Source organism: Argiope bruennichi, chromosome 3, assembly GCF_947563725.1.
Source record: "Argiope bruennichi chromosome 3, qqArgBrue1.1, whole genome shotgun sequence".
NCBI classification, from domain to species: Eukaryota; Metazoa; Arthropoda; class Arachnida; order Araneae; family Araneidae; genus Argiope; species Argiope bruennichi.
This window is the reverse complement of record NC_079153.1, coordinates 51,435,541-51,463,075: the sequence shown is the minus strand read 5'-3', so window position 1 is coordinate 51,463,075 and position 27,535 is coordinate 51,435,541. Positions and strand designations below refer to the sequence as shown.

Sequence of the window (27,535 nt, the reverse complement as noted above, 5' to 3'; positions counted from 1 at the left end):
TCACCAACAAGGGCTCAACTAAAAATAATGAAACAAATATACATACATTATAAAGCAATAGGGAAATAACTATAAAAATCTAATTTTCAGCCCCAAAACATGATTAAAACACAGAATTCCTACAATATCTTTCTTCTAGCTGCATATATAAAGCATAAATCAATACAGAAAACTCCTGCAGTGCACAGGGACACAGTAATCAGTTTTTCGTCTTTTCTGAAAAAAGTGCTTTTTTGAGTTAATACCTGTTTAGATCTAGGTGTGCGATATGCGCATTAATCTAAATATGAATAATAATTAGTTTGTAAATTTCACTTTTATTGATATTTTTATGCTGTCAAAAAATCAATGAACTACAATTATCATTAGATTATCGTCCCACGTGACAATTAGAAGTTAGTTCTTTCTTTTCTTCTATTCAGCTCTTTTTTTATTTGGTATTTTGCCATTTGTTTTAATTTGATTTTAATGATTAGTTTTAATTCGTGGATATTATATAGAGAGAAGATCCCAGTGCAAGGAAACACAGATTAGCCTGAGAGAGAATTGCATTATGGAGGGCGTGGTAAAGACAAGAGAATACAAATTAGTTATGGGATCGCGAACGTCACATTTTATTTATATGCTTTAAATGATGGATTGTAGCAAAGTGTAACAGCCTGAAATCTGTTGATTCATAATATTTTCACTTCACTTCAAAATTATTGCTAATATCTTTTTTTCGGCATTTTCTTTATTGTCTATTTGGCATTGTATTTTTTCTGTGAATTGAATTAATCACAGAGAAGCTGTTAATCACTATTTGTTTCAGCCCAATTTTAGTAATTGGTTTTTATTTGAGTCTCCGTGAGTATTATGGACAGAGATTATCCCACTGTAAGAAAACGAAACTTGTAATGCTAATAAAGTATATTACAAATAGTAATTTATTTTTAAATTTTATAAGCACTCAGCCAATGTTTCTACTACAAATTCAATTATTAAATCTTCGATATTCATATTCAAAATATTATTAGCAGGATAACAGCCCGTGTTGACGTGCACCTCTTCCAATTTTTCAAAGAATTTTGATTGATCTTAGAACTTTGAATTGTATTTGGTTATGAAAAATTTAATGATAACTTAAAAGTGCTTTCATTATGTAGAATAGTAATTCAGTTACAATAATATTCCTACAAATCAGAATTATCTTCGGATTTTTTTTATTCTAGTCCAACAAAACTGTACGAAAACAAATTCGGCGAGGAATTCCACAATCTCGACAAAGGTGATAAAAGAAGCGCCAAGGAAGAGTCCTAAACTTCCTCCGATATTGGCAATGAGAAATTCAAACTGAAAAAAGAAGATAAAATATAATCAAGTAACTTTATTAAAACTTTAATGAAATTAATATATTAACAGAAACACTTATGTTTCGGAATGATGTAAAATGCTTGAAAGTCCTCAAAAATTTGTTCTAGTAAATCGTCTTTAAAAATTATTGTTAAACCGTTTCATTAACTTATATGTCTCTTGAAATCCCCTATTTTTTCTAAAATATCAATGTCAATTTTGTAGGTTATAAATTAGCTAAGTAAATTATTAGTAGATTAGTAAGTATAGTAGGTTAAGCTAAGTTATAAATAAATTATTAACTATCAGTTAAAACTCATTAAGTTTCCAAAATGAATCTACAAATTCATGATTAAATGTCGAATGATAGATTATCCTGTATTCAATTCAATTAGTTTAAGATGATATATTTTTGTTTACGTGCATGCGCGCACGTGTGTGTATTGGCAGTTTATAGGCCATTTAACCTAGAGCTATCAAGCTATATATATCTTGAAAAGCGGGACTGTAAGTGATTTTTCTGGCATTTTAATCTTAATTAATTAAAAATTAAACGATATTTTAGCTATTTTTGTTGGAAATGTGCACTTCGAAACGGTTTTTTAAAATTCAATTAGAATCTTGAAATTGAAAATTCACATTTCCATGAAAAAAACAGAAAATATTATTCTACCGAAAAAATTTACACCTTTTGAAAATGTAAAACAAATTGTCTTTTTAATGATACCACTTTAACGGCCGTGCAAATTTCATCTAAAGGTTAGCATTTTTTTTTTTAAATTTTTTTTCGCCGAATTTCCAAAAATAGATTAACATTATTTCTGCCTTGAATTTCAAACCGTTTTTATCGTTACTCCGATATCTACCTGATTGCATGATTTTCTTCTCCTGTTAAAAATTAAAGATGAAGGATTTTATTTAAAATCTGTGTGATTTATCAGATGGAAAAAAAGTTGAAGGTTCAATACCTTGAAATTTAGAAGATAGATGAACCGGATATTTACGTTTTTAATAATGCAATGATGTTCATGGGGCTGACCTCCATTAGAAAAGTTCTTGTACAAAATAAACAGAGTATATTTGAGACAATTAAAATAACAAGGCTTTAATGTCTGCTACTCTTTGCAGAACCATGAACATGGTTATATGTATACGATTTCAATAAAATTAAATATACCCATATTTCGGGCGAACCAGCTGGTCGCCAAAAGCTACTAGTTTACAGTTGTTTATAAAAATTCAGTATTTTAACTCCAATCTACACTGGAGGCATTTTGGTATCGGCCTTCTAGACAAAAATTATGATCATATAATTAGAATGTCATACTATTTATGCTTTAAGTCATCGTCCTTTTTAGATAAAACTTTTTTTTTTCAAATTAACGAATACACCAATATCTTATTGAACAAAGTAATCATATTATTTTAATGTATTAATATTTATGAGTTTTCTCGTTGCTTATAAATTGCGAATATGGATGATTCATAAAATATTCAAAACACACCGCAGGACAAACTGTTGGACCTAGTAGTATGTAGTTATTTTCATATGTAGTTATCTTCATATGTAGTTATTTTCTTGTATAATAAGTGTTCACTAAGAAATTTTTTTTCAACATTTAATAATTTCATACTGGATATTTATTTTAAGCTTTATCAAAATTTTTATTGTTTTTTTTTTCTTCTCAGAGTTGCAGAGCATATAATCTCGTGAACAATTCTTTAATATTCAAAAAATGATTTTTAATTAAACTAATTTTATCTCCCTACATTCACTCCCACCAGTTTTTTTTTAATATTGAAAAGTCTATTTCATACTAATATTTTCATCGTTTTTGTAACTATATATATAAGCTCATTGTGATGTTATTAAATTCTTTGTGCATATGTTGCTGCTACTATATTACAAAGAGTTCACATTAAAAATGAATTAAATTTTGAAAAGTCAAGCCATAAATCATAATACTACTGAATTTTGCTCGAGAGGTTGAGATCTCCCTTACATTATTTAAAATACAGTGTACTTGTTTTGAGCTGTATATTGTACCTTAGCAAAATATGTAAATTCTAGCAAAGGAATTCCTAAGTCAATACGTATTTTTACGTAAGTGAAATGAATTAATGTGAAAGGTTTTTGTTTAATGAATTTCATTTGAGATGAGTGCTTTTTCGCAGAAAAATTCGATTCGGAGAACGTGACATAAATTTAAATGCCACTAAATAAATATACTAACACTGTAAATGGATGTTTCACTGACGTTGGTAACAGAGAGATCTTGGTAAAACACGCTAACACCCAGCAAATCAAGCCTGCAAAGAGCAAAATTCATAATTTTCATTAAAGTCCTCATTAAAAAATTATTTGAAATGAGAATAGGTATGAGTAAATTGTAAAAGCTCAAAAATAATACTATCATTAGTGACAAAAAATAAAAACGTTTAGCTTAATTTGAAGTTTTTAGTATCGTATCACAATGAAAATTTAATAACATTTATTAAAATTTTATATCATCAGATTTTTTTAAAATATTAAAAAAAAATAGAGATAAATCATACCAAATTGTATAATGCTAAATGCTGCCACGTCTAAAGAGAAATGCGTTAATGCTCTCTTATTGCTTTAAAATGCAAATGTCATTTCTAATAATAAAAAAAAACTAAGCGCATCAATATATTATTAGCAAATCATATATACTGCACATTTAAAATGCTCACGAAGTCGCACTATCTCAACAATCACAAATTAAATAAACAACCTTCCTGTTTAGACCTTAAATAAACAACCTTCCTGGTTGCATTTACCATTCCTCAAATTTAGCTGTGATATAGTCCGAATGTTTTTAAGGATCATCGTAAAGGATGTGTATCGTAATTCTCATAACAATTGGTAATACGTGTTAAGTTCCACGCGACATTTTCTCAAACATTCTTGGCGTTATATGAGTGAAATCTTGCTAGATGTTTGATAAAAGATATTACACATTGGCTACTCCAACCCGTCCTGAGGTACACGAATAATATTTGAGTAACCAGGCCATCGTGACAGCATTGGCGGGATTTAAGGTTGAGTCTTTAGAGTCATCACCGGTCATGGCACAAACCATCCCGTAGGAAGTACGTCTCCCCATTGATAGGTGATAGTCGACCCCACACTATTTCTGTACCCACCCGGGTGTCTAGAACCAACCACCATCACAGTAGCTTCTCATTCTCATAACTGCGGTACGCCTAGTGGGACTCATAAAGGATCAAATAGTTCAGAAATGTTATGGCATCAATGACGAATTGAAAGATGTTGCGCAAAATACTTTCACTCATTATATTCCAATAATGTACTGCAAACTAATGCATATTGCACAGAACATGGCAACGTATTGCCCTTTGTCAATGGAATGATGTGGAGTAGATAAATGCTTAAGATTATTAATGGGCTGCTTAATAGTTGAAGCTCAAAATTTATAACATATGTTAAATATAGCTTCCTAAACAGGATATTTTTTTTTCCTTTATAAGATATGATGGGACTTTGTTGCACTCTGTTAATTGATATGCGCAATTTTTCTGTTATATTGATGTTATTTAAAAACAACAACAGCAAATTTAATTAGCTTTTTTTTTTCTTTTTCTGTAGATTTTGACATTTTTCTGTAGATTTTGACATTTTCTGTAGATTTGACAAGTAAACCAATAATTTGATGTCTTTATTGATCTTCTTGACAGTGCACTTATTATAAACAAAGAAAGTTATTTAAATTAATCGCAATTCTGATACTCTTTCAATTATATAAAAATAGCTTTTAGAATCCGACAGACTTTCATACTAACTTTATTACAAATCACAAAAGTTCGTAAAGGACTCATATATGTATATTTTTATTTCCGTAATATTTTATATTTTCATTTAACCAATTTTTTTTCAACTGGCATTATAAATTTAACTATAATTTTTACTTCAGATTTTTTAAAAAAAAAAATCACCCTTTCTTCAACAGTTGATATTTTTACTTTCTTGTATACGAAGTATATAGAAAGTATTGTAATTGTCAAAAAAGTTGAAATCACCTGAAAATTTGAACTGAACTTTGATGCTGACGATTTTCCACGTTATAGACTCTCTCCCCCCCCCCCAATTTTTACAAACACCTTCCAAAAAATGTCGGTCTATCTGTGAAAAAGTTAATTCAAAAACATTTTGGCTAGACGAATGAAATTTGGTATTTGGTTTTTAGACCAAATTGATTCTTTTAGAGGAATCCATTGTTGGATTAGAGGTTTTGTTCACCTGTTTGAATATTAGTTAACAAGATATCTAGAAAACGAAGGGAGTTGGTTGGATAAGATTCGGAACATCTATAATGTAGAAATTTATCAAATTTTGAGCTAAATCCAACAATGGGTTGACTGTCTGTCAATCTGTATTTTCAGAGGCATGTAAACGTGATAACTCAAAAGCTCAATTACTTAAATGTACCAAATTTGGTACGGCGTTTTGTGACCACAAGGGTAGTTTTATATCAAAATTTTGTTCCAATCGGTTGGGTAAAACGTACCTAAAACATAAATTCCATTTTCGGACTCTATTAACCGCATGCCAGGGATTAATCACCAAAAAACTTTTCAAGGATCACATGATAGAATTCAGTAAAAATTCTAAATTCACGCCAAAGGTAAAAATATCGTATTATTGTACGCCAATGCCATGTAATTCGTTTATTGAGATAACACCTTTATCAGAGAAGATATGAGAAAAATTTTGGAGACTACTCCAGATAGTTTTACTTGTATTTTCATTCTTTTCTTCTTCAAATGAAGAATAAATAAAAATCGTTAAATAAATTATATAAATATTATGATAGCCTTTTCTTGTAGATGAAAAATATATATAATTGATTTTGTATACTATCAATAAAAACAGGATAAGAAAATACTCTTAATTACTTGAATTCTGGCTCTACAGTAGACAAAACACCTTGAATGACCTTCATGGATTTTGCCTTCTTCACAAGGCGAATAAATTCTTTGTTCAATTTTGATCTGGATATCGTTATTTTATACTTTATCTCCCTGTAAGAAGTAAACCATCAAAGCTCTTGAATCTCAATGTGAATTTTCATGATAATTTAAGATGTAGCGAAAATAAAAATACACATTGATATACCATAAGAAGCATAATGAAGTATAAAGTGTATTTTTTACTTTTTAAAATTTTATTTTAAATTTAGTTAAAACATATATGATAATATCGTTGTCATAATAACTTTAATAGGAAGAGGATCATTTTGTAATTGTTAATTCCCACTGTTTAATTTAAAATAATTAAATTTAAACTGGGAAAAAACAGGGTATCAACACAAGGTTATAATAAGAAAACATTTCACTGACTGCCAAGTATCAAAAAAAGAAGGCTTTGTTAAGGAAGGAAGGTTTCTTGTTAAATAAGTAACAGTTTGCTTTTCACGTGCTTTTTAAAACATAAATACAGCTCGTCTTCTGGAAAAAACTTGGACTGGGCCTCTCTATTGTTACAAATATATAATATAATTTTCCTGCCCAATTAGTTTCATAGCAAAGAAAGATTTGTAGATATTGTCAAATGGATACTGAATAGATATCAAATCACTACTCCTTTACCTTCGCGACCATTTAGTAACTTGGCGAAGAATTTAGTGACTTTGGATACAAAAATGAAAATAACAAGAATTATGTCGATACCAATATTAGGAAATCCGTAAACTATTCTACAAAATTCTATGGCCTATTGGAGAATTAATGTGAAGGTCTAAAGCGAATGAGTCAAATGAATTCTCTTTATGGAATGTTGATCGGAGAATGAGGTCTGTAGTTGTTTCACCCTGAACGCTACTGTATTGTGCTCTAATTAACGAATGGCTAACGAATGTCCATTAATGTGCTTTTTATTTCTTCTTTGTCATGGTTTGGCTACATTTTGCTACATGTGTTTCGTATTGTCTTGCGGAAAATCCGTTTCGGAGCTTATTTGGCTTTTTACTGTAAGCCATTTGGAGTGTTTCTGCAACACTTTATTATAAATAATATTTTATCATAAGTTGAGCATTTGAAAATGATATTTTATATTTATTCTTTCAATAGCTCATAAGCATTTTTAAAATGTTCGTAATGGTTCATTTTTATTATTTTTAAAGAATTACTACATTAATCATTAAAGGAATAATGAACCTCATATATGCAACATTCTTCTAAATATGACTATTCGGATATATTTAATCTGAAACTATAAGAAATCAATAAGATGAACCGACCAATCACCAGTTATTGAAAGCCTAAATGCAGAAGAATGACATAAATTGAATGCTATATTGAATATTGAATGCTAATTGAATGCTATATTGAATATCGCTCTTAAATCCACTAGCAAATTATTTTCATATATTTACATTGAGATGATGAACGTTTCGAATCATTTTCTTTTTTACTTTAATGATACGATTTATTGGAAATATTGCTGATCATTTGACCATTTACTTTTCAAGTTATAATGCAACTAAGCATCCTAAATAGCATCCTATATCCATTCAACAATACTACATTATATTAATTTAATCGCTATTAATTTCATTAATGAAATATATAATCGATCTGCCGCTAAACATATTATTAGTATAAAATTTGTAGCGTACAATAGTAGCCAGAAACATAAATTGTGGGTTTTTTGTTGTTGTTGGCAAAAACACATGATGTTACAATCTATATTCATATTCATCATATTTCATTCCAAATTTGGGAACATATAAAAACTATTGATGCAATATATCTCAGAGTTTCATATTAAAAAATAAAAGACTTTTATTGAAATAAATTATTAAGCTTTACTTGCAAGGCACCGGGCAATTGCATTCGATTTTTTCTTCGTTTATATCCTGAAGGACAGTTTCAAAGCAGCGATCTAAAGAGAGAAAGCACGATTAAAATATTAGATTTTTTGAAATTGTAATTATTTTAGTTCTGTGTATGTACAAAAAAAAAATGCAAAAAAAAATGATTTTAGAAAAGACAAAACGCATGTCTTCTGAAACGCGTTAAGACCATAAGATAAGAAAATCGCTGAACGCTTGTTAATTCTTGAATCTGTATTTAAAAATTCACATTCAAGACGTAGATCAATCACAGTAATTCAATCTTATAAAAGTAGACGCAAAAACAATATAGTTTTCTAATAAAATTGTTTGTAATTTGTAATTAAAGATTTTTTATATTTTGTATCAATAATTTTCTTAATATATTTGCTGAGTATATATATCTAACGCTTGTTATTCTTAATTAACCATAATCTCACCTTCCAAAACAAAAATCAAATCGTTTCTCTCCAGATTGAAACTTCGGGAAAAAAATCAAACAAATATAATAGAAGAATGTCAGAATATTTTTTTCTATAAAAAAAAACTATATCAAGCATACCCAAATTCTTAAACACCAGGACCCATTTTTAGAAATCAAACAGATAATGTTCATTTCAAAGAAGACTTTATTACACCTTTGGCGAATTGAAACGCGCAAGGATAGAACCTGGGACCTTGTGGTTAGCAATCCAGTAACATAACCAGGATACAAAAGCATATGCTCGTGTAGCGTAGTTGTTAACTGGCTTATATGCTATTCACCACAGACTCTCCCTCCAGTGAGTCGAACGATATGACTATTGAGTGGTGATGTATTTTAGCTGTTGTCTAATGGGCCTGTACCCAGTTGAGTTGTGCCAAGTGTTATGGCGAGCGTGTGTGAGTGAGTGGTTGCTGCGTCAAGTGAGTCTGACGACTTTGGTTGCAGGTAAATGGCGCCACAACAGCTGTTACGAAGGTTGAAGGTTCATCGCCCGAGGTCACCAATTTGGCGGATTTGAAATGCACGAGGATAGAACCTGGGACCTTGTGGTTAGCAATCCAGTAACATAACCAGGATACAAAAGCATATGCTCGTGTAGCGTAGTTAACTGGCTTATATGCTATTCACCACAGACTCTCCCTCCAGTGAGTCGAACGATATGACTATTGAGTGGTGATGTATTTTAGCTGTTGTCTAATGGGCCTGTACCCAGTTGAGTTGTGCCAAGTGTTATGGCGAGCGTGTGTGAGTGAGTGGTTGCTGCGTCAAGTGAGTCTGACGACTTTGGTTGCAGGTAAATGGCGCCACAACAGCTGTTACGAAGGTTGAAGGTTCATCGCCCGAGGTCACCAATTTGGCGGATTTGAAATGCACGAGGATAGAACCTGGGACCTTGCGGTTAGCAATCCAATAACATAACCAGGATACAAAAGCATATGCTCGTGTAGCGTAGTTGTTATTTGGCTTATATGGTATTCACCACACATCAAAAGGAAAGGTTTGAAGAGAATATTTGTTATTAAATAATATTTTACAAAATTAATTCTAATGTATCATCTATGAAAGGTCTACTTGCTTTCGAAGGAGTAATAAGTAAGTAGGCAGTTACAAAAAAGTGGAAAAGTTAATTGGAAACAAGAAATGTTTAACTTGTTACGAATAAAATTCAGTTTTAGTAGCGTATTTGTGTATGGGTCGATAAATGGGAAGATAAGTACAAATTCTTGTTTTGAAACAACTAAAATTGACTCGTGAATAAGCAATGAACTGCGACTTAAAGAATTCTCCTGGACTACATAAATAATGACTTTTATAACTGCCAACTGATTGTAAGTTATTGCAAAAATCACAACTAGCGTTAACTTGTATCAAATCTATGTATGTGGAGACGTGTTATTGGAATTAATTTGTAGATTCAAATAATAGTAGGAAGAATAGTAACAATTTAAAATAAAGTTTAGATGTCTGCGTCCTACTGAAAAGAAAAAAAAAATATTAAATGTGAGTGCCTTTGGTAAACATTAAATTCTATACCAAATCATGTTTTAATGTTAGTGCAAAGAGAGTACGAATTGTTTTGAATTATTGGGCTAAGTTTTATGGTGTGGCAGGTCATTAGATATTTCGTATGCAGAAAAGTGCGAGGCATAAATGATATGTTGTGCAGTAAATACAAAACGAAATAAATGTGAAAGAATGTTTTAGCTGTTAGCTTACAGTATCGTTGTAGAACGCGTCTTTACAAAACGGAAACCCAAAACTCGCCCGATATGATAAGATATCCTTGGAAATAATAATGAGCCGATTTATATGCCACCGCAAAGATATTAAAAATTCTTCTCAAACATAGAACTGGCACGAATGCTTGCGTGCCTCAAAAGAATCAATGGAAAATTTTTTAAGAATGTTTTATTCTGTGTGGAGGTAATTTCAAATATCAGTTGTAAAATGCTGTTCAGAAACCATACCAACGACGTTGTAAGTAAACAATATATGCTTCCTTGCATGTTCAATTTTTGTTTTTATGTATCAATGCGGCACTGAACCCTATACATTCCCTTATAAAAATTGCTTGTTGAGCTGTACTCTACCATCCTTTAAGGTTTCTTTCTTACTTCCTGAACTGTCTTATACAAATTTGGTATGGCAATTTTTACTTACCGGAATTGTAAAATATACATTTACCTTTTTCAGGAGTACACAATCTTTCCCCTGTTGGCCTTGGAGTGCCAGTCATAAAACGACGGTGGTAGCATTCACACCGCCGAAAAACGGCCGTATTCAGGCATTGCCGCTCACATGCCTTCAGAAAACAACAAAAAAATAACACTTATAAAATTTAAATTATTCTTTCGATCAAAGTTATCTTGCTATAATTCATAATGAGCTTTATATCATTTATAATGAGTTTTTTTTATATAATTCAAATAAACTTTACATAAGTCATAATCCTGCATGAGAAATGATTGTTCCTTCTTATATTTGATTAATAATTATTTATGGAATAAGATAAATCTAGATTTCAACAGTTTTGCCTTTATTTCTATTTTGCAATCATAAACATATCGATAGAACATAGTGCATATTGATATAAAAGCATTTAACAAAACGAGGTTACTTCGATACAATGATTTCATATAATGATCTTGAAGATTCAATAACTTCCCCTTCCCCCGTAAAATGCCTTCATAGCAAATTCAAATGCCTTCATAGCTGTTGTTACTTTTCAATAAATCTCAGCATGATTCTTAGAGACAGCACATTTATTAGACATAGAAAAGGAAAAGAAACGAACGCAGGTATTGACAATTACGCACACAGCATCTTGTTCGCGGGAGGAATGGTGCCGGAACGAAGCGCCAGAAGCATAGTCACACAGATATTCCTACGCTAGAAAAAGTCCGCTCGCTTCATCCCAACACAAACTAATAATTTTTGATAATTTTGCCTTGTAACTTAAATACGTTCTCCATTGTCGTCTACTGTCTTCATAATTTTTTAGCCTTTTTCAAACGATTCAGGATTGTTTTTTGTCCAGTTGCAACTGTCATTTTCTTTTTTTATTGAATCTGGATATGAAATATCAGCTTCCGTGAAAGAGATTTGTTCATGCATATCTGGGAGTGGCGGATTTAGACATTTTATGATCCTAAGCATCGCATATAATGAGGACCTTGTTTTAATAGCTTTCATATGTTACTAAAAGTCAGTTTAGTTTCACTAGATATTTCAACACATTTTTAGCTTAATAAACACGCTAAAGATTCTTTTTAATAACTTAGTGAAAATATGTATGTTTTTATTCGTTTTTAATAGCATATCATAGCAAAGTATTAAAAGCATATCATACTAAAGTATTAAAATTCTTGAAAACCCCAGTATATCATTAGTTTGATTTCTTTTATTTATATAAGCATAAAATTATCATGTAACTTCACAAAGAAATAGTAGACTTCAAACAATTATAACATTTAAAATTATAATTTTACTGGATCTGTCACTAGAAATGTAACATAACTGGTTAATGAATCATTAATATTCCAGTATATCAGAAAATTTAAATATTCTTTAATTGATTCATTTAATAACTCAATGCGCGCACTCATTACTGTCTTAATATTTTATAAACAATTTAAAATTTTATATAAAAAAATTTCATTTCCTACTGATTTTTTTGTTGACATTTAGGTTTATGAGGGTTTATTCTACCTATCTGCTCCCTCTTTATTGGCGCAGCACTAGGTGGCGGCTTGCACGACATAGCTCGTTATAATGCGCCTCTGGGAATTGTTGAGGAATAGAAAATGGAAAAAACAGTATTATATTCTCTTCTCTAACTGTGACTGTCACCTATATTATTTGAAAACTGATAAACTACTGAGCGCTTTAACAAATAATTCTTAATATAGCATGCTTCCTTCCAAAAGAAGCAAAAATCTGAGCCAATTTCTGGTAAGATGACGGTAGACTGATTCTATTAGGAATTTTTGCAAATTGTTCACTTAGAGTTGTGAAATGTTTAACACGCATGTATTAAAATATAAATACATTAAATTTTTTTTAACGAAATATTATTTTTTTTAAATTAAAAAATATTTTTAAAATTTTCAAAATATTCTAAGCGATTTAATTTTTAATTCCCTCTACAATTTTTTCATTATTACCCAATAAAAATTTATTTGGAACAAAACTGTGTATGATTTTGTAATTCCATATAAAGACTAATTTTTTAAGAAATATTTTTATACACACTTATTGAATTTTCATAAGAATTTTATGTTTCCTGGACTAAATTTGGCTTTTAACTATCATAAATAACTCAATATAAAATGCGTACCGGCGTTCTTTTAATGTTTAACCGAAATCTTTATTGCCAATTCCATTTAATTTCTTCAAACATTAAGACACTTGAAACATTTCAAAGATATTTAAATCTAATTACAATACCATTATGAGAAAAATCATTAAAATGTGCTTTGTTTTCTCTATACCTTTCAAATATTCCTTTTATTGAACAATATATCTTATAACACTATTTTAGTTGTATGTAAACATATATTTTGGTGAGGAAACGATAAAATTATAACTTCACGTTTCTGTCCATTTTTACTTATTTCGAAGTCAACTGCCCCCCTCAAAATCTTTCGGAAAGACAATTTACCCTATATATTGGAGTTTAATCAAATTTCTTCCTCAAATGTTTTCTAAGGTCGCTCTTGACCAGAAACAAACCTCATACACTTCATACATAAAGATCTTGAATTTTCAGATTTAGACAGATATGTAGGTCAAGCAAATGCACCAATACTGAGATACAACAATAACTTTTCATGTAATACATCCACATCATTACTATTGTTGTAGTGAAGTCTATAACTTCTTACGATTTGATTATAAGGTATCTGCAGATAACTGGAAGTTGTGTTGTCACCATCTTTCGCACAAAGTCCCCAGGGAGGTCCGAGTCGGTTGGTTTCGGAATAGCGGATGCTCAGTGAGGTGGTGTCTCCGTGTCGAACGTCGAAACCTCCCTCTCTTGAGATGGGCAGACTCCGCGGGTCGTGAATTACAACACGAGCGCCGAGCTTTCGAGCAAACAAGGGAAGCATGTTTTTCCGCTCCGACTGCAGATACAAATGAAGACCTGAAATTTACACAAGGGCGTCATTTTGACGGTCTTCAAATTTCATGCTTAAAAATTTTGATATAATTTATGTATTGTTTTAGAACTTTATGACGACTTTTAATGAAATAAAAGAGCAATTACATATTCCTATCCAGTTTCCACTCTGCCATTTTGAATTCCATAATCAGTATGACATACACCTATTTATACAGAAACCCGTCAAAATGACGGTTATAGCAATTTCAAAATTTATAATATTTTATGGATCATCCATGCAATGATAGACATCAATACATATTTACATTCATTATACATCGCTTACAGACATTTCCTGGAAATTTTTGAATTATATTTTTCGTATGAAATTACATTGATTGATCCAAAGTGTCCGGCAGCCATTATAATGGAATTTATTTTATTCCAATTATGATTCAGTTTAAAACTAAAAGTTCAAATTGGATATCCTATAAAGGCATATACAAACTGTTTTTCTTGGGTTTTTTATTAGTAATTAATGAATTGTTATATTAAATGTTGTTTTCGTTAAATTACATTCTTTTATTTACATAAACTAAGCAAAAAAATGCAATAAAAGTCATGACGATCAATAAAAGTCATTTTGACTAGTGTGTAAAATCAAGTATATATTTAACAATGGCAGTTATAGTGTTAAAGAGTGAAAGCATGTTAATCCACGTGGCTTAATTCCTTTATAGTATGATTTTTTAGGGTCTCATGATTTTGTTTTGGTTTTCTATATTTTTGAATAATGTTTTCGTAATTTTAATATATTAATAAAAGTATATATTTAAAACTTTTATTATTTTTTAAAACTTTTTTAGTCTTTAATGCATAATTTATTATTATAAATATTAAGAACTTAAATGGCGCGTTTTTTGATAGTTTTGCATAATATCTTCTAGTGAAGTTGCAACACGAAAAATGGATTTGCTGGCGATTTTGAAAATCGTGCCAAATAATTGGTGATTCTGCGTTTTCACCAATCCTTGAATCAATTTCTTTGCCAATTCAATGTTTGTTACTTTTTTATTGCAAAATTTATATACAATTTTGACAATAAATGTTTCATAGGTAGATGTCCCTTTTATCTGTATTATAAATATTCTTTGCATTCTAAATTGTTTTAGAAATGGCTAGAAAACCAACAGATAGATATGTACTTTAATGAGCTGAGTTGTTTGAATTTGTTGCCAATATGGTAACCCAAACAAGCAATGGAGAGGTTTTTCTAAAAGCCCTATTGTTGATTTGTTTACTAATGTTTTACCTTGTTCAATTTACATCTACTACTTTAGGACTTGCCGTTGTTGTTGTTGGATTTGTATTGTGAAGTGCACATGAAAGTTAATTTGAACCAAGGTATCGTTCAAATTTATCTGGTAAGTTTTTTACTGTTTCAAAAATTTGAAAAAATAATTCAAAAAGTCGTTGGTTCTTGGAACAGAATTGACTTTATGCGAAAATAACTGTTTTCAACAACGTTTTGCCTAATGTCATTCTCTGGAGCATAAAATCACAAAGCAAATTAGAGAAACTATAGTACTTAAGCATATAATTTTTTATTTAAGAAATTTAAGCCAATATTTTAATATCAAAAATAAATTGCAATTCTTTATCATTTTTTTTTTTTGAAATACGAAATAAAAATTTGGCAGACCTTTAAAAAAATACTGTGCGATATATTGTTGAAACTATGTTAATAAATGCATTAAATGGTGCATAATTAACTCTAAACTTTTAGTTTAAGATTTTACAAAAATTTAAGTTAATTAAAAACATTTATTCTTTAATTAAAATCTCTACATGAAAATCTACATTTTCTTCTTCAAGCAAGCAATTGATAATTCGATAAATTTGCTGATCAAATACTGGATTACTCTACATAATTTGGAAAGAACATGTCAGTGAGCCATATAAGAGTCTCGACGCAATGCAAGGCTAATTTCCCCTATTATAAAATTACTTTACCATAATTTCGTCCAGGGGATTTCACTATTCTCGGTGTTTTCGAGAGTTTCGCTTCTACAACACCAACGTAGTTAAATGTGTAACATTTTCCATAGGTTGCGCTGTACAGTGTTGTAAAATCCTCTCTGTAAATAAATATAATAAAGTCTATTTTCAAAAATATTTTTATTAGAATACTAAAAAAGAAAAAAAAATTCAAATTTTAGTTAGTTTTTATTCTTAAAACTTTAATTTAAAATCGAATTTAATTGTAAATATAAAATTGTGATAACGATTTTTTGCTCAAGTTCATTACCAAGTGGCATCCATTATGGAATATATTCAATTACAACTAATTTACTAGCTAATAGTTATTTTTTCGAAAATGTAGTTAAATATTGCGGAGATTATATAGTGTATTATCATTATGATTACATAGAAGAATAAAATTCTAATATCCGGCATATCAGGAAGTGAATGAAATCCGGATTGTATAATTCCAATTTGTTCAAAATTGGAGAAAATTAATTTTAATACAGTGTAATAGAAAATTAAGCATCATTTCACAAAATGAAAATTAACTATTTTCTTCAAAATAAATATACGATTTAAGATGATTTTTTGTGTGGGGTATTCATATGTTTAAGAAAAAGAAATTATCTAACAAGAAGAGGGCACGGGTTCGAAAATTGAATCTGGGATGAGATTTTGTATTTGAGTAGTATACATTTAGAGATATTACCATGGTAGTACACGTAGCATACTTCCTAGTATACCATTCCGAATAGATATACTCGGAATGATAATATACATATTCAATCATTGAAATTTTAACACGCAATAGCCAGCCAATTCCGAGAAAGTGATCCTCAACCTTTAAGCACAGCATATATACTAGATATTTGTAACCGTAGCTGACAGTCCTGACAGGACAGTCAGTAGAGCTTCAGCTTTTCCTCCTCGAGGCCAGGATTCGATCCTAGATTTGATTTTTCTTTTCAAAAATATTTCAAATCAATATTTTAAGATACTTTTAATTAATGTTTTTCATTTGTTATACTTATATACATATTCCTTCTCCTAATTCCTGATTCAATACTTAAGAGAAAAATTATAAATTTATATGTGGTTTCTAAAATATATACATAAAAATTATATACAATTGGATTTTTATTCAAAAAAAATTTTGAATTTCTACCACTCAGAATAATTAACATAATATTAAGCTATTTTCAACATAGTTTGCATGTAAATAATTGAGTCAGCCTATATTGTGATTACCCTCAATTATCAAAAGAAAAGAAGTTTTAATTATCATAAACTTACAGAACGTTGCACTTAAGTCCTTGAAAATTGCAAGAAACGACTAGAGCATCATAAGATGTACCATAATCATCTAAAGTTCTCACTCCAGGCAAAAATATAGAATCCTGAGTATTAATATCACCGCTTTTCGAAAGTCTTATTTGTCTGATCACATCCAGCACCTGTTTTGATACATTGCCAAGAATAGATACGTCCAGGGGTGCACGAGAGGCTGGAATATTAAGGGAATTCAACTGTAAAATTTCATTCAGGTATAATCACAATGCAATATATTTCAAAACGTTTTGTAAGAAGATGGTTATAATTCAAGCTATAACGTGTTAGAGTCAATAATTGCTGTATTTTGAAATAATGAAGTGCAAAATGAAAAAAATGAAATAAAGGAATTTTGAACAATCTAAAGAATAATTATAGAAATTTCTCAAAAAAAATATTGTTATTAACAAAGAAGATGACTTTCGCTGTCGATGTAGTGACTGCTGTTTATTAGAGGAAGCATCAAATATTTCTTGGTACTTCTTTATTTTTATGGACGTCGCTAAAAATAGCCAAAGTATGCAAACTGTTGCTAACTTGATGGTTGGCAACTCGGTGTTGGCGATCTTGGTGTAATTTGGAAATCCCTAAATATACCCAGGAATGCGATCTTCTTGGCATTTTATGTATAATGGAGCTAGGTGATCTTGACGTAATCTGAAAGTCACAAAGTAAACTTGGGGGCCATAAATATAAATAGGTACCCATTCATTCTATAGCAGTTACAGAAATCTAACAACAGCAAAATTGCCATGAAATTCGATTTACATGTAATTAACTCTTAATATGATTTGTCTGGGAAAGAAACCAAATAAGAGAGTTCAACATGCTATTTGATACAGCTGAAGGACATGAATTTGATTGAATAAAACTACTACAAATTACTGGGATATAAATTTTAAAAAAATTTGCATATCACGAGATATATGTGAAATTGAAAATTTTGAGTCGTCCATTGAAGGCAGTTTTTTTAATCTTAATTTTAACATTGGCAAAAGAAAGCGATTCATTACTTTGATGGATGAGTTTTGAATTTCATAATAACATTGTTTTGGATGTAACAAAAGCAAATTAAAAATAAATACCAGAGAAAAAAAAAGAAGAAAATGGGCTGAAATGAAATTGGTATCATTAAAGTGGTAATTTTTTGAAATTTAAAATAAGACAAAAAAATCACTTTTGGGAAATAATGATTTTGGAAGATACAAACACCAATTTTCATAGGCAAGTCATAGCTATTATCCATCTGATCTGACGACGTTTAAGCCAATTTTCACGTTAAGTTAAACTCTGATGTTTGTTTCTAACATCTTAACTTCTTTTACATCTTTTTTCTTCTAAATGAATAGAGTTTTTAGCAATACGGTAAGACCACATCTGAGAAATTTTAATAATATTTTGCAACTCCATTCATTAGGCAAGCGAATTGTTGAATTAAGTGCAGCTGTAAAATCGTTCAATAAGACAGTGCGACATTTTTATACTATGCCTTTTTTGCATCTGATTGTTTCCTTTCGACAACAAGTACTAAGATTGATTTATGTGCTACGTACAATAGCAGAAGATAGAATAGATATATATATATATAAATATTGTTTTACTTTCTAGATTATGCACGCTCACATTATAACGACATTAAATACATTTTTTATTAGATTATCATTGCCACAATTAATAATATGCTCTTAAAAATAATATAAAAAGATACGAAATATTGTCTTGCTACGATGCTTCGGAAGTGAGGTTGGGCCGCGGTAGCCTGATGGTAAGGTCTCGGCTTGTGAGCCATAGGGTTTCAGGTTCGAGACCCGATTCCATCGAAGAACCGTCGTGTAAGGGGGTCTATTGCACGTTAAATCCGTCATGCCAAACGTCCTCCCGCTGGTGTGGTGTGGAGAGGGGGGTGCCAGCTCAGGTGTCGTCCTCGTCATCTGACCGCGGTTCAAAATGACGAGGTCCGTCCCAAAATAGCCCTAGTGTTGCTTTACAACGGGACGTTAATATAACTAAACCAAACCAATCGGAAGTGAGGTTCAAATCTTTAAAAAATTTTTTACCTATACATGGCAATTTGCAGGTCAGGCATAAGTAATACTTACGTTATCATTCTCAGAGCTCCAACAGTTTTGAAATTAGAGGAAAGAAAGAGAGGGTGAAATTCGTCTATATGTAAAATATCACCGTTATAACTGACAGGCAATCAACAGCAGATTTAGTGCGAAATTTATAGATTGTCTATTTAGATACAGAACATACAGATATCATTGCATAATTATATACAGATACTATTCTTGTGATAAAACATTTGAACCTATTTTATATAACTTGATGCGTTTCTAAGTTACTGGATTCATATGTAGACAGATATGCAGACATATTTCCTACAGTTCGCCCAAAATTTAATATAGATCTACATTTTCATACCAAATTTTTTTTTGTTTTAATTTCTCCATTTTTTTAATTGTAGTATTTACAGATAGACAAAAAGGTAAACATAATGTCAAAAAATGGTTTATTTATATTGTAAAACTAGAGATTGCTCAAAGTATCGAGATGGAGGATTTTAGGATTTACGATATTTTATCTTTACATCCGACCTAGACTAGAAAATTAAAATGGCTAGTTAAAGTTTTGTTGTTAGTAAGCGTTAGTATTAGTTCTATAATGTCTTTATCTGATGTGTGGTGGTAAATGCAAAGGAAAGAATAGTGGAATTTAAATATTCTCATTTAATCTAGTCTCATTTCAATCACACACGAAACAAATTAAAAAACATACCATTTGGATTGTAGAGTGGATATTCGAAATCTTGGCGACAAGAGCAAATTTTAGGATTGCCATTCTTAAGCTGGCACGCTTCGGGACTCAGCGTGTCCTTCCAGTCACAGAGTCGTTTAGAGCAATTGCATGAGACATTATTTTGAAACGGATGGCACAGAGTTGTACCGCATGGATTCTGATAACACCTACATCTCTCTATGAGCTGATTATATGAGCAGAGGGGATCTTCTTCGCATCGGGTTTTCGAGCTCAGTGATACGCTGGAGAAGAAACAGGGGGTATAAGGAAACGTAATATTTTGCAAGAAAATAGCAGAAATACATTCTTATGTAGATGTCAAATGAATTCAGTTTAGGTGAAGTATAAGATTTTATTATATAAGGCTTTTCAAAATCACGAAGCAAACTGTATGAATAAATCAGATATAGACAGATAAATTACAATTTTTACTGTAAACCATAGGGTTGCAAATGTATAAAAAGGCTACTACAAGCAGCCCTTTATTAGTAAATAATAGAATATTACAAAAAAAATTATCAATATATGAGGCCCTTCTTCACCACATAATATACTTGGAAAAAATTAAAATATAATAAAATACTCTTATTTCTTTATCCAAAATTCAAGTCAATGCTAACTATGCTTCCTAAGTCAATGCTTTCGACTCATTTTTTTTCAAGTTGTAGGTATCATTTCAGCCTTATTTGTTGTTAATTTTTTTAGTGAACAATCAAATTATAATAACCAGAGGGAATGGTTTCTGTGAAATGTTTTCGTATATTATGCAATAAAAGATTGGTCATCCTTCCTCCGTTGAGAATTGGGGATCTTGGATACGAATGGAATCAACTTGGATGGCATTGGTGGATGATAGTTACGAAATATAGATCTCTGTCGTGAATCTTGTATTTTTATTAAATCTATCCCGAGACTATATATTTTGGACATCTTTTTGTCGGTCTATTGGCACAAAACTACAATTATTATTTTAAGAGATCACACCGCATTTCATGAATTTAAGTCATTATGTTATGAGTTATTGAGTTTACAGGAATGCGAAACTGCATGCCGATAGACGGTTAACCATTTGATGAATTTGATTCAAAATTGTTAAGTATGTATATTTTAGACGCTAGACTTGGTGTCAAATTTTATCTACTTAGCTCTTTGTGCATTGTGGTAATGGAGTTCACTTGGACAGCCAGACAGGAAAACTTCCTGTAAATAAATTTCGTGCGAAATTTGATAAAAATCGACAATTTTAGTCGTTTTTCTACAAATTTTTCAAAATCAATAGAAATCTACAATCTGGTCGTCTAGCTCAAAGTATTTTCGAGTTACCTTTGTGACAGCCAGATAGATTAATGTCGAAATGTATTAATGGCTTTGGGGGCTATGAAATTTGGAGATTCGTCAAAATTTCGAGTTCATCTTCTTTACTTAAACGATATGATCATCAGGAATTCATACAGAATTTGATAAAACCCTAAATTCATTCTATCTTCATTTATCGTCAAACTACGATAACACCATCTAACAAACAACGAAATGGCTGCAGTATCTTCAATGTACGCAATTTTAGTGTTTAGCATAGTGGAGTGTAAGAATACGTAAAATGGTAAAGTTTGAGAAATATAAATATAAACTTCTTCTTTATTTTGTTCCGGTTTCGCCTACCTTTTATCAAGACATATATTTTATCATCAATCCTTTTTTATCGATAGTAAAATTCATCGATTCAATTCTCATTTCAACATCGGTATTGAAATTGTTACTGTTGAATAAAATTAAAAATTAAAATTGTTCTTCAACAATCATAAATAAAATTTAGTTGGGAAGAAGCATCGGAAAGAAGGCGGCACGAAGCTTTCTATGACCACATGGTGTCTTATGGTTAGCTAATCAGAGGCGGATTTAAGAGGGCATTATGATGACTTTTTTAACCAGCTAAATACGTAAAACTCTTATTTAGACTCATATTTCCACACAATTTTAACTTATTCAAACTGTTAATGACTTATTTAAAAGTCACTGCTTCATTTTAATAAATTTACGAAAGTGTATATGTATTCTAATTTATTATTGTTCATGATTGCGCAGGTATTCAAGTTTGTTCACAATGTTACTAAGCAGATAGTTTGCAAATACCATGATAACTGAAATGTTTCTTAATGTTTGTTAAACTAAATTTTCTTATAAGTATTTTCTGAAAATTCAAATTACCATACATATTTATCTGTTTCAGCTTTATATATTTTATTTACTTTATAAGATTGAAAAACGATTATTTGTATTAGCTTTAAACATCGAGTGTGACGCAGCAAACTGTAAAGGGATTTTGCGCTTCGAAGTTGTACCAAAATCAGAATTAATATAAGTAGATTAAAAACAAATCCAATAGTGGAAGCAACGCAGTTGTTGCTATTTGGACTTACTTGTAACTAGGAATTGAATGAAGGAATTTATACAAATCATTCATATATTCTAATTTTGCCTCTTTGGCATTCATTCTCGGAATTAGGTAACGACCACAAACAGTCACTGCGGGAAATTCCAGCTCTTTCGCAGACGTGCTCTGCAGGAGAAAACTAATATAAATAAACAATACAAATAAAAGTACTTCAGTTAAAGGCAGAGGATTATTATCAAAATTGCTCAGTTGTGAGGAACTTAATAAAAATAATGCAATACTGGTAAAAGCAGGTAAAAAATATATGCGGTTAAAAGGTGATGATGAAAATTGCCATTTATGCTTTATTCATTGCCTTACGCTATTTCGTGCTTCAAAACCTCCTAACCATAACAACATCATGTTCTTACATGAAAACAAGGGGGTTAAGAACAGAAGTCCCGACAATATACAAATCATTACAAGGAGAGGCTGCTGATGCAAAGTAAAAGAATAAGTATGATCAAAAGAATCCTCTACTTGATTATTTTTCAGCTTAGAACTGTTGTTATTGTTTCTTATGGCGCTTGCCATGGACGAGCCAGCTGTTACGATTTTAAGCCGGTGAGGGAGCGTCTCTTGTTTTTTTAGTAGCACCAACTAGGGCCAAGAGTACGACTTTGCTACTTACGCATCACATTCGCTTGCACAACCCCTTTTTACAGGGGGGCACATTAACACATCTCACAGATAGAACAGATGAAGAACAACCATGCCGAAACCGGGACCCAAGGCGCCCAGATCACGGGAAAGAAAGACCCTTATGCCAGGACGCCGGCTTAGAACTTTTTCTGTTAATTATATGCATGGATTTTCTTAATGTATATAATTCATGAATTTTCGAAAATTGAGGATGGAGAACGCAAGGAAATCATTGGTGACATATCCAGTTGTCATCATCTTGCATATAAAATAGAAACTGCAGAAATAAGTGGTGGTTATATCTGGGCGATTCTATAGTGGTTTTCATCCCAAAATGATGCCTAATGAAGTTATATTTCTGATATTTCTCTTGAAAATGGCAATTGGGAGAAGACAGGCGACCTCTGATAATGTGTATAGAGGGCATGAATTCTCATAAAAAGAAAATTTGTGGAAATTAGATGTGTGTTTGTGACTCCGCGTCTTGTCCTTTCACTTTCCTAATTATTTTAAGTATATAGCTGCGAATTCTATAAATTGAGAATCCTTTGTGTTCTTGATGAGGTCTTTGGCATCAAGTGTGGCAAATATGCGACACAATCGATGATATATTTGGCGACTTGTCATAAATTTACATTCTTTTCTAAAATATTTAAAAATTTTCTGAGAGTATATAAATGTCTTGCTGCAATTACTGCTTTAAGAGTTACAGTTATGCTTTCATTGAATAAATACAGAACGCGGCCATTGATGTTTTTAGCCACGAAGAAACTGACGAACTTGGTCGAGAATCTGAACCGATTTACCAAGTAATTTCTTGATTTTTTTTTGTTTGAGTGAGCTAATTTCAATTGCTTTAATGCATTGAAGATGAATCGTTTTTGCTTTATTATCTGTAAAGATTTGTAAATAATAACTGTACATAAATTTATATTCCTGCCGTTTTAATTAAAGCCCATAAAATCCATGGAACTATCCGAACCATAACTATATCGATAATAACAGTATTATATTCGATATTATTGAGTTAAATGCGGATAAATGATTGAAGAACATGATCAACGATCTTCACCCCCTCTGATTTTTAAAGAAGAACATAACAACGCATGACAGGTAAGTTCTAGAAACATAAATTCGATCACCTGGAAAAGATCGTCTGCTTTAAATGATATCTCATTGTTGTCGGATCTAGGGATTCAACTAATTGGTTACTCCGACCTACCACTAAGGTACAAAGATAAATCTGATTGATCGGGCAACGCTGGCGGCAACTATGATTGAGTTCTAAGGTCCATCATTGGCCACGGCACAACCCTTCCCGTGGGAAGCACATTCCGTCATCGATGGGACGTGACCGACTCCCTCCACCGTTTCTGTACCCATCCGAGTGGTGAGAATCAACCACTATGCCGGAAGCTTTTCATCACCTCTGAGGGGCTCCCCCTCCTGTGGGGTGAGATTCTATTATAAAGTAAAAATACCTTTGTTTGCCAGGCTTTAGGATACTTGAAATATTCCTTTATCACTCTGATCGTCGTCATGAGGGTCAGTACGGCGAATGTGGTGATAACCGCTGTCCAGAATAATCGCCTCCATCCTGATCTTGCTCTTGCTATGTGCGATACTCCAGCAGCTGATAATCCGTCAGACAGAAAATTAAGTAGCCTTAGCATGAACAGGTAATTCCTTTTCTTCTTTTTCTTTCTGTCGAGAAATTCAGTCATAAATTATTATAAATGATGTTTAGCTTTTCATATAAAATTGAAATGAATAGGAAGTTAGTAAAATTACTATTATTCCTCCACAATAGTATAAATTTCAATTGCGTAAGTGATAATGTTGAAAAGAAGAAAATTTTAATTAGTTTACAACAGGAACGCATGATTACATTACCATTTTTGTTATCGAATCATCCTTTGAGTGTTTGTTTCAACTTTTTGTATGAATTAAAACAAAATGTTGGAAAATATGTATCCAACATTTGATAGATAAAAATGGTAGATTATTTGTACAATCCATAGATTTCGGCGGGAAAAAATGCTTCAAATAACAGCAATTTGCTTGTATAGTCAGGGGACAGTGGACTCTGAAATAAGCAAAACTGAACGAAAATAAAATTTAAAAAAAGCGCCGAGGTGGCCTGGTAGTAAGGTCCCGGCTTCAGGTTCGAGGCCACTTCCACAGAAGACCCAACGTGTAAGCGGGTCTGGTGCAGGCTAAATCCGTCAGGGCCAAATGTTCTTCCGCTGGTGTGGCGTGGAAGTTTTGGAAAGAGGGGTGCGAGTTCAGGTGTCGTCCTTGTCAGCTGACCGCGACTCAAAATTCTGAAGTCCATCTCAAAATAGCCATAGTGTTGCTATAAAATGGGGCATTAATCCAACTAAAGGAACGAAATTTAAAAAAAAAAACAACTTTTATTTATTTATTAACTCTTTTTATTGTCTTTTTAACAAAATTAAAAATTTTGTTGATGGAACAATAACACCAATTTTCTCAAAATAATATTCTAATTAGATTGAAATATCTTTGAAATGTTCCATGAAACTTATTTTTTGATATTAAATTAAATTGATAATAAAGATTTCGGTTCAGCATTAAAAGAAAACAGGATATGCATTTTATGCTTCAAGTTTTTTTTTTTTTAGATATTTAAAACCCAATTTTAGTTCAGAAAACATAAAATTCTATTGAAAGTTCAGTAAGTGTGCATAAAAATATTTCTATAAAATTACCATTTAATTGGAATTACTAAATCGTGCACAGTTTTGTTCCAAATGAATTTATATAGGACAATAAGGGAAAAAAAAAAAAAACAGAAAATTTTAAATTAAGTCACCTGGAATATTTTAAAATTTTTAGAAATTATATATCTTCTATTTTTTTTAAATAATATATATATATATATATATATGAATTCAAAAAAATTCAAAACACTAAGTGAATGATTCGCAAGCGGACCTGATAGAGTCCACTGCCCCTCTTACGAAGTTTTATTTTATTTGACAGTTCTTCTCTTTGATCCTCCAGCTGGTGCGGTGTGGGAAAGGGGGTGGCAGCTCAAGTGTTGTCCTCGTCATCTGACCGCTGTTCAAAATTACGACGTCCGTTCCAAAATAGCCCTAGTGTTGTTTTAAAACAAGACGTTAATATAACTAAACTCTCAGTTTTGAAAATTATTAAATAACTATCGGCTTGGATGATTAAATCAGATGCCTTCTCGTTATTGAAGAGGGGCTGAAAATAGCTCCAAAATTGGCGATAAGTATTGCAAATCTGCACTTACAGTAACTATGTTTAAGAATAATAGAAGTGTTGTTGTTTCTTAAGGCACTTGCCATGGACAAGCCCGCTGTTACGAAGACAGCGATCTAAGCCGGTGGGGGAGCGTCTCTTGTTTTTTTAGTAGCGCCTACTTGGGACAAGAGTACAACTTAGCTACTCGCGCATCACTCATTCGCTTGCACATTCACACATCTCACAGATAAAACAACGGAAGAACAACCATGCCCAAACCGCGACTCGAACCCAGGACGCCCAGATCACGCTACCCCTATACCAGGACGCCGGCATAATAGAAGTAATTCCGACATGACTTAAGGATAGATAGATATATTATGAAAGGAAAGAATTTTGACCATTTTACATGTCTAGTTATGATTATTAAGTGTGTTGCAAGAGAAAAGCAAAAATTTATATAGTGTATATATATATATATACACACACACACGCACACACATTTTTTTTTTTTTTTTTTTTTGTCACAAGATCTCCCAAACGGTGAACGAAGCGACATGAAATTTATTAATGTCTTTCTTCAATTCTACATCATTTGTGTTATTTTCAGTTTCTAGAAGTAATTATTTCTAAAGATATTTCATTAAGCTAAAAAAAGATTCACGTCAAATTCTTAAACAAACAAACAAACTAAAAAACAACAACTGTGTAATAAGTTTGATGAAATGTAATAATGCAAAGCCCAGCTGTACAACACCCGCCTCGCTAATAATAGCAAGTTATTTCCGATTAAGTGAATGACAATCAGGTTTTTAAAAAATATTAAAAGAAATGACATCTACGAGACATGTGTGGTTATAAAAATATAGTATAAATTCGAATAAAAAGAAGGTATTAAGTATAAAAAAAACAGGAAGATAGATCTTAAATACATCGAGTGTTACCTTAAATTGAATGTGTCAAATTTAATGTGATTTTTATACGTGATGAATAAAAAATCATTTCAAATAATTTCCGGTAATAAAGCTGCTTGTTTAATGATTGGTCAACAGTTAGTTTTTAATGCAATCTGATAGTTAATACGGTCATTCATAATCTCTTATTTTTGAAAAATGCATACAAAAAATTACAAAAAAATTTATAAATTATACACCAATTTAATAAATGAAAGAAATATAAAATATATTTAATTAAAAAAAAATTTAATTTTTCAAATATTTCATGAAAAAGTTTTACCTCGTTCTTTTTTCTTTCGAATGTTGAAGATCATTTATTTTATT

The 27,535-nt window shown here is 31.1% G+C and overlaps 1 protein-coding gene across 1 annotated transcript; it reads right to left on the bottom strand.

Annotated features, from left to right (window-relative positions):
- Positions 1–27,535, bottom strand: LOC129962833 (degenerin mec-4-like). The gene is made up of 13 exons (XM_056076832.1): positions 27,492–27,535; positions 24,503–24,725; positions 22,366–22,505; positions 19,928–20,190; positions 17,114–17,324; positions 15,809–15,933; positions 13,578–13,837; positions 10,879–10,996; positions 8,185–8,257; positions 6,271–6,396; positions 3,567–3,642; positions 1,228–1,332; positions 1–18 (listed from the first exon to the last, which is right to left on the bottom strand). Exons 2-13 carry the CDS (start codon positions 24,692–24,694, stop codon positions 1–3), a joined length of 1,707 nt encoding a protein of 568 aa, XP_055932807.1. The 5' UTR covers positions 24,695–24,725; positions 27,492–27,535.

What these genes read in the sequence shown, in the direction of transcription:
- LOC129962833 (XM_056076832.1), bottom strand. Translation starts at nt 24,694, where the DNA reads ATGCTAAGGCTACTTAATTTTCTGTCTGACGGATTATCAGCTGCTGGA. An exon ending in CTAAAGCCTGGCAAACAAAG is followed by an intron (nt 22,506 to 24,502) that starts GTATTTTTACTT and finishes TTTCTCCTGCAG; the next exon opens with AGCACGTCTGCGAAAGAGCT. An exon ending in GTGAAACATCCATTTACAGT is followed by an intron (nt 1,333 to 3,566) that starts GTTAGTATATTT and finishes TTCTTTTTTCAG; the next exon opens with TTTGAATTTCTCATTGCCAA.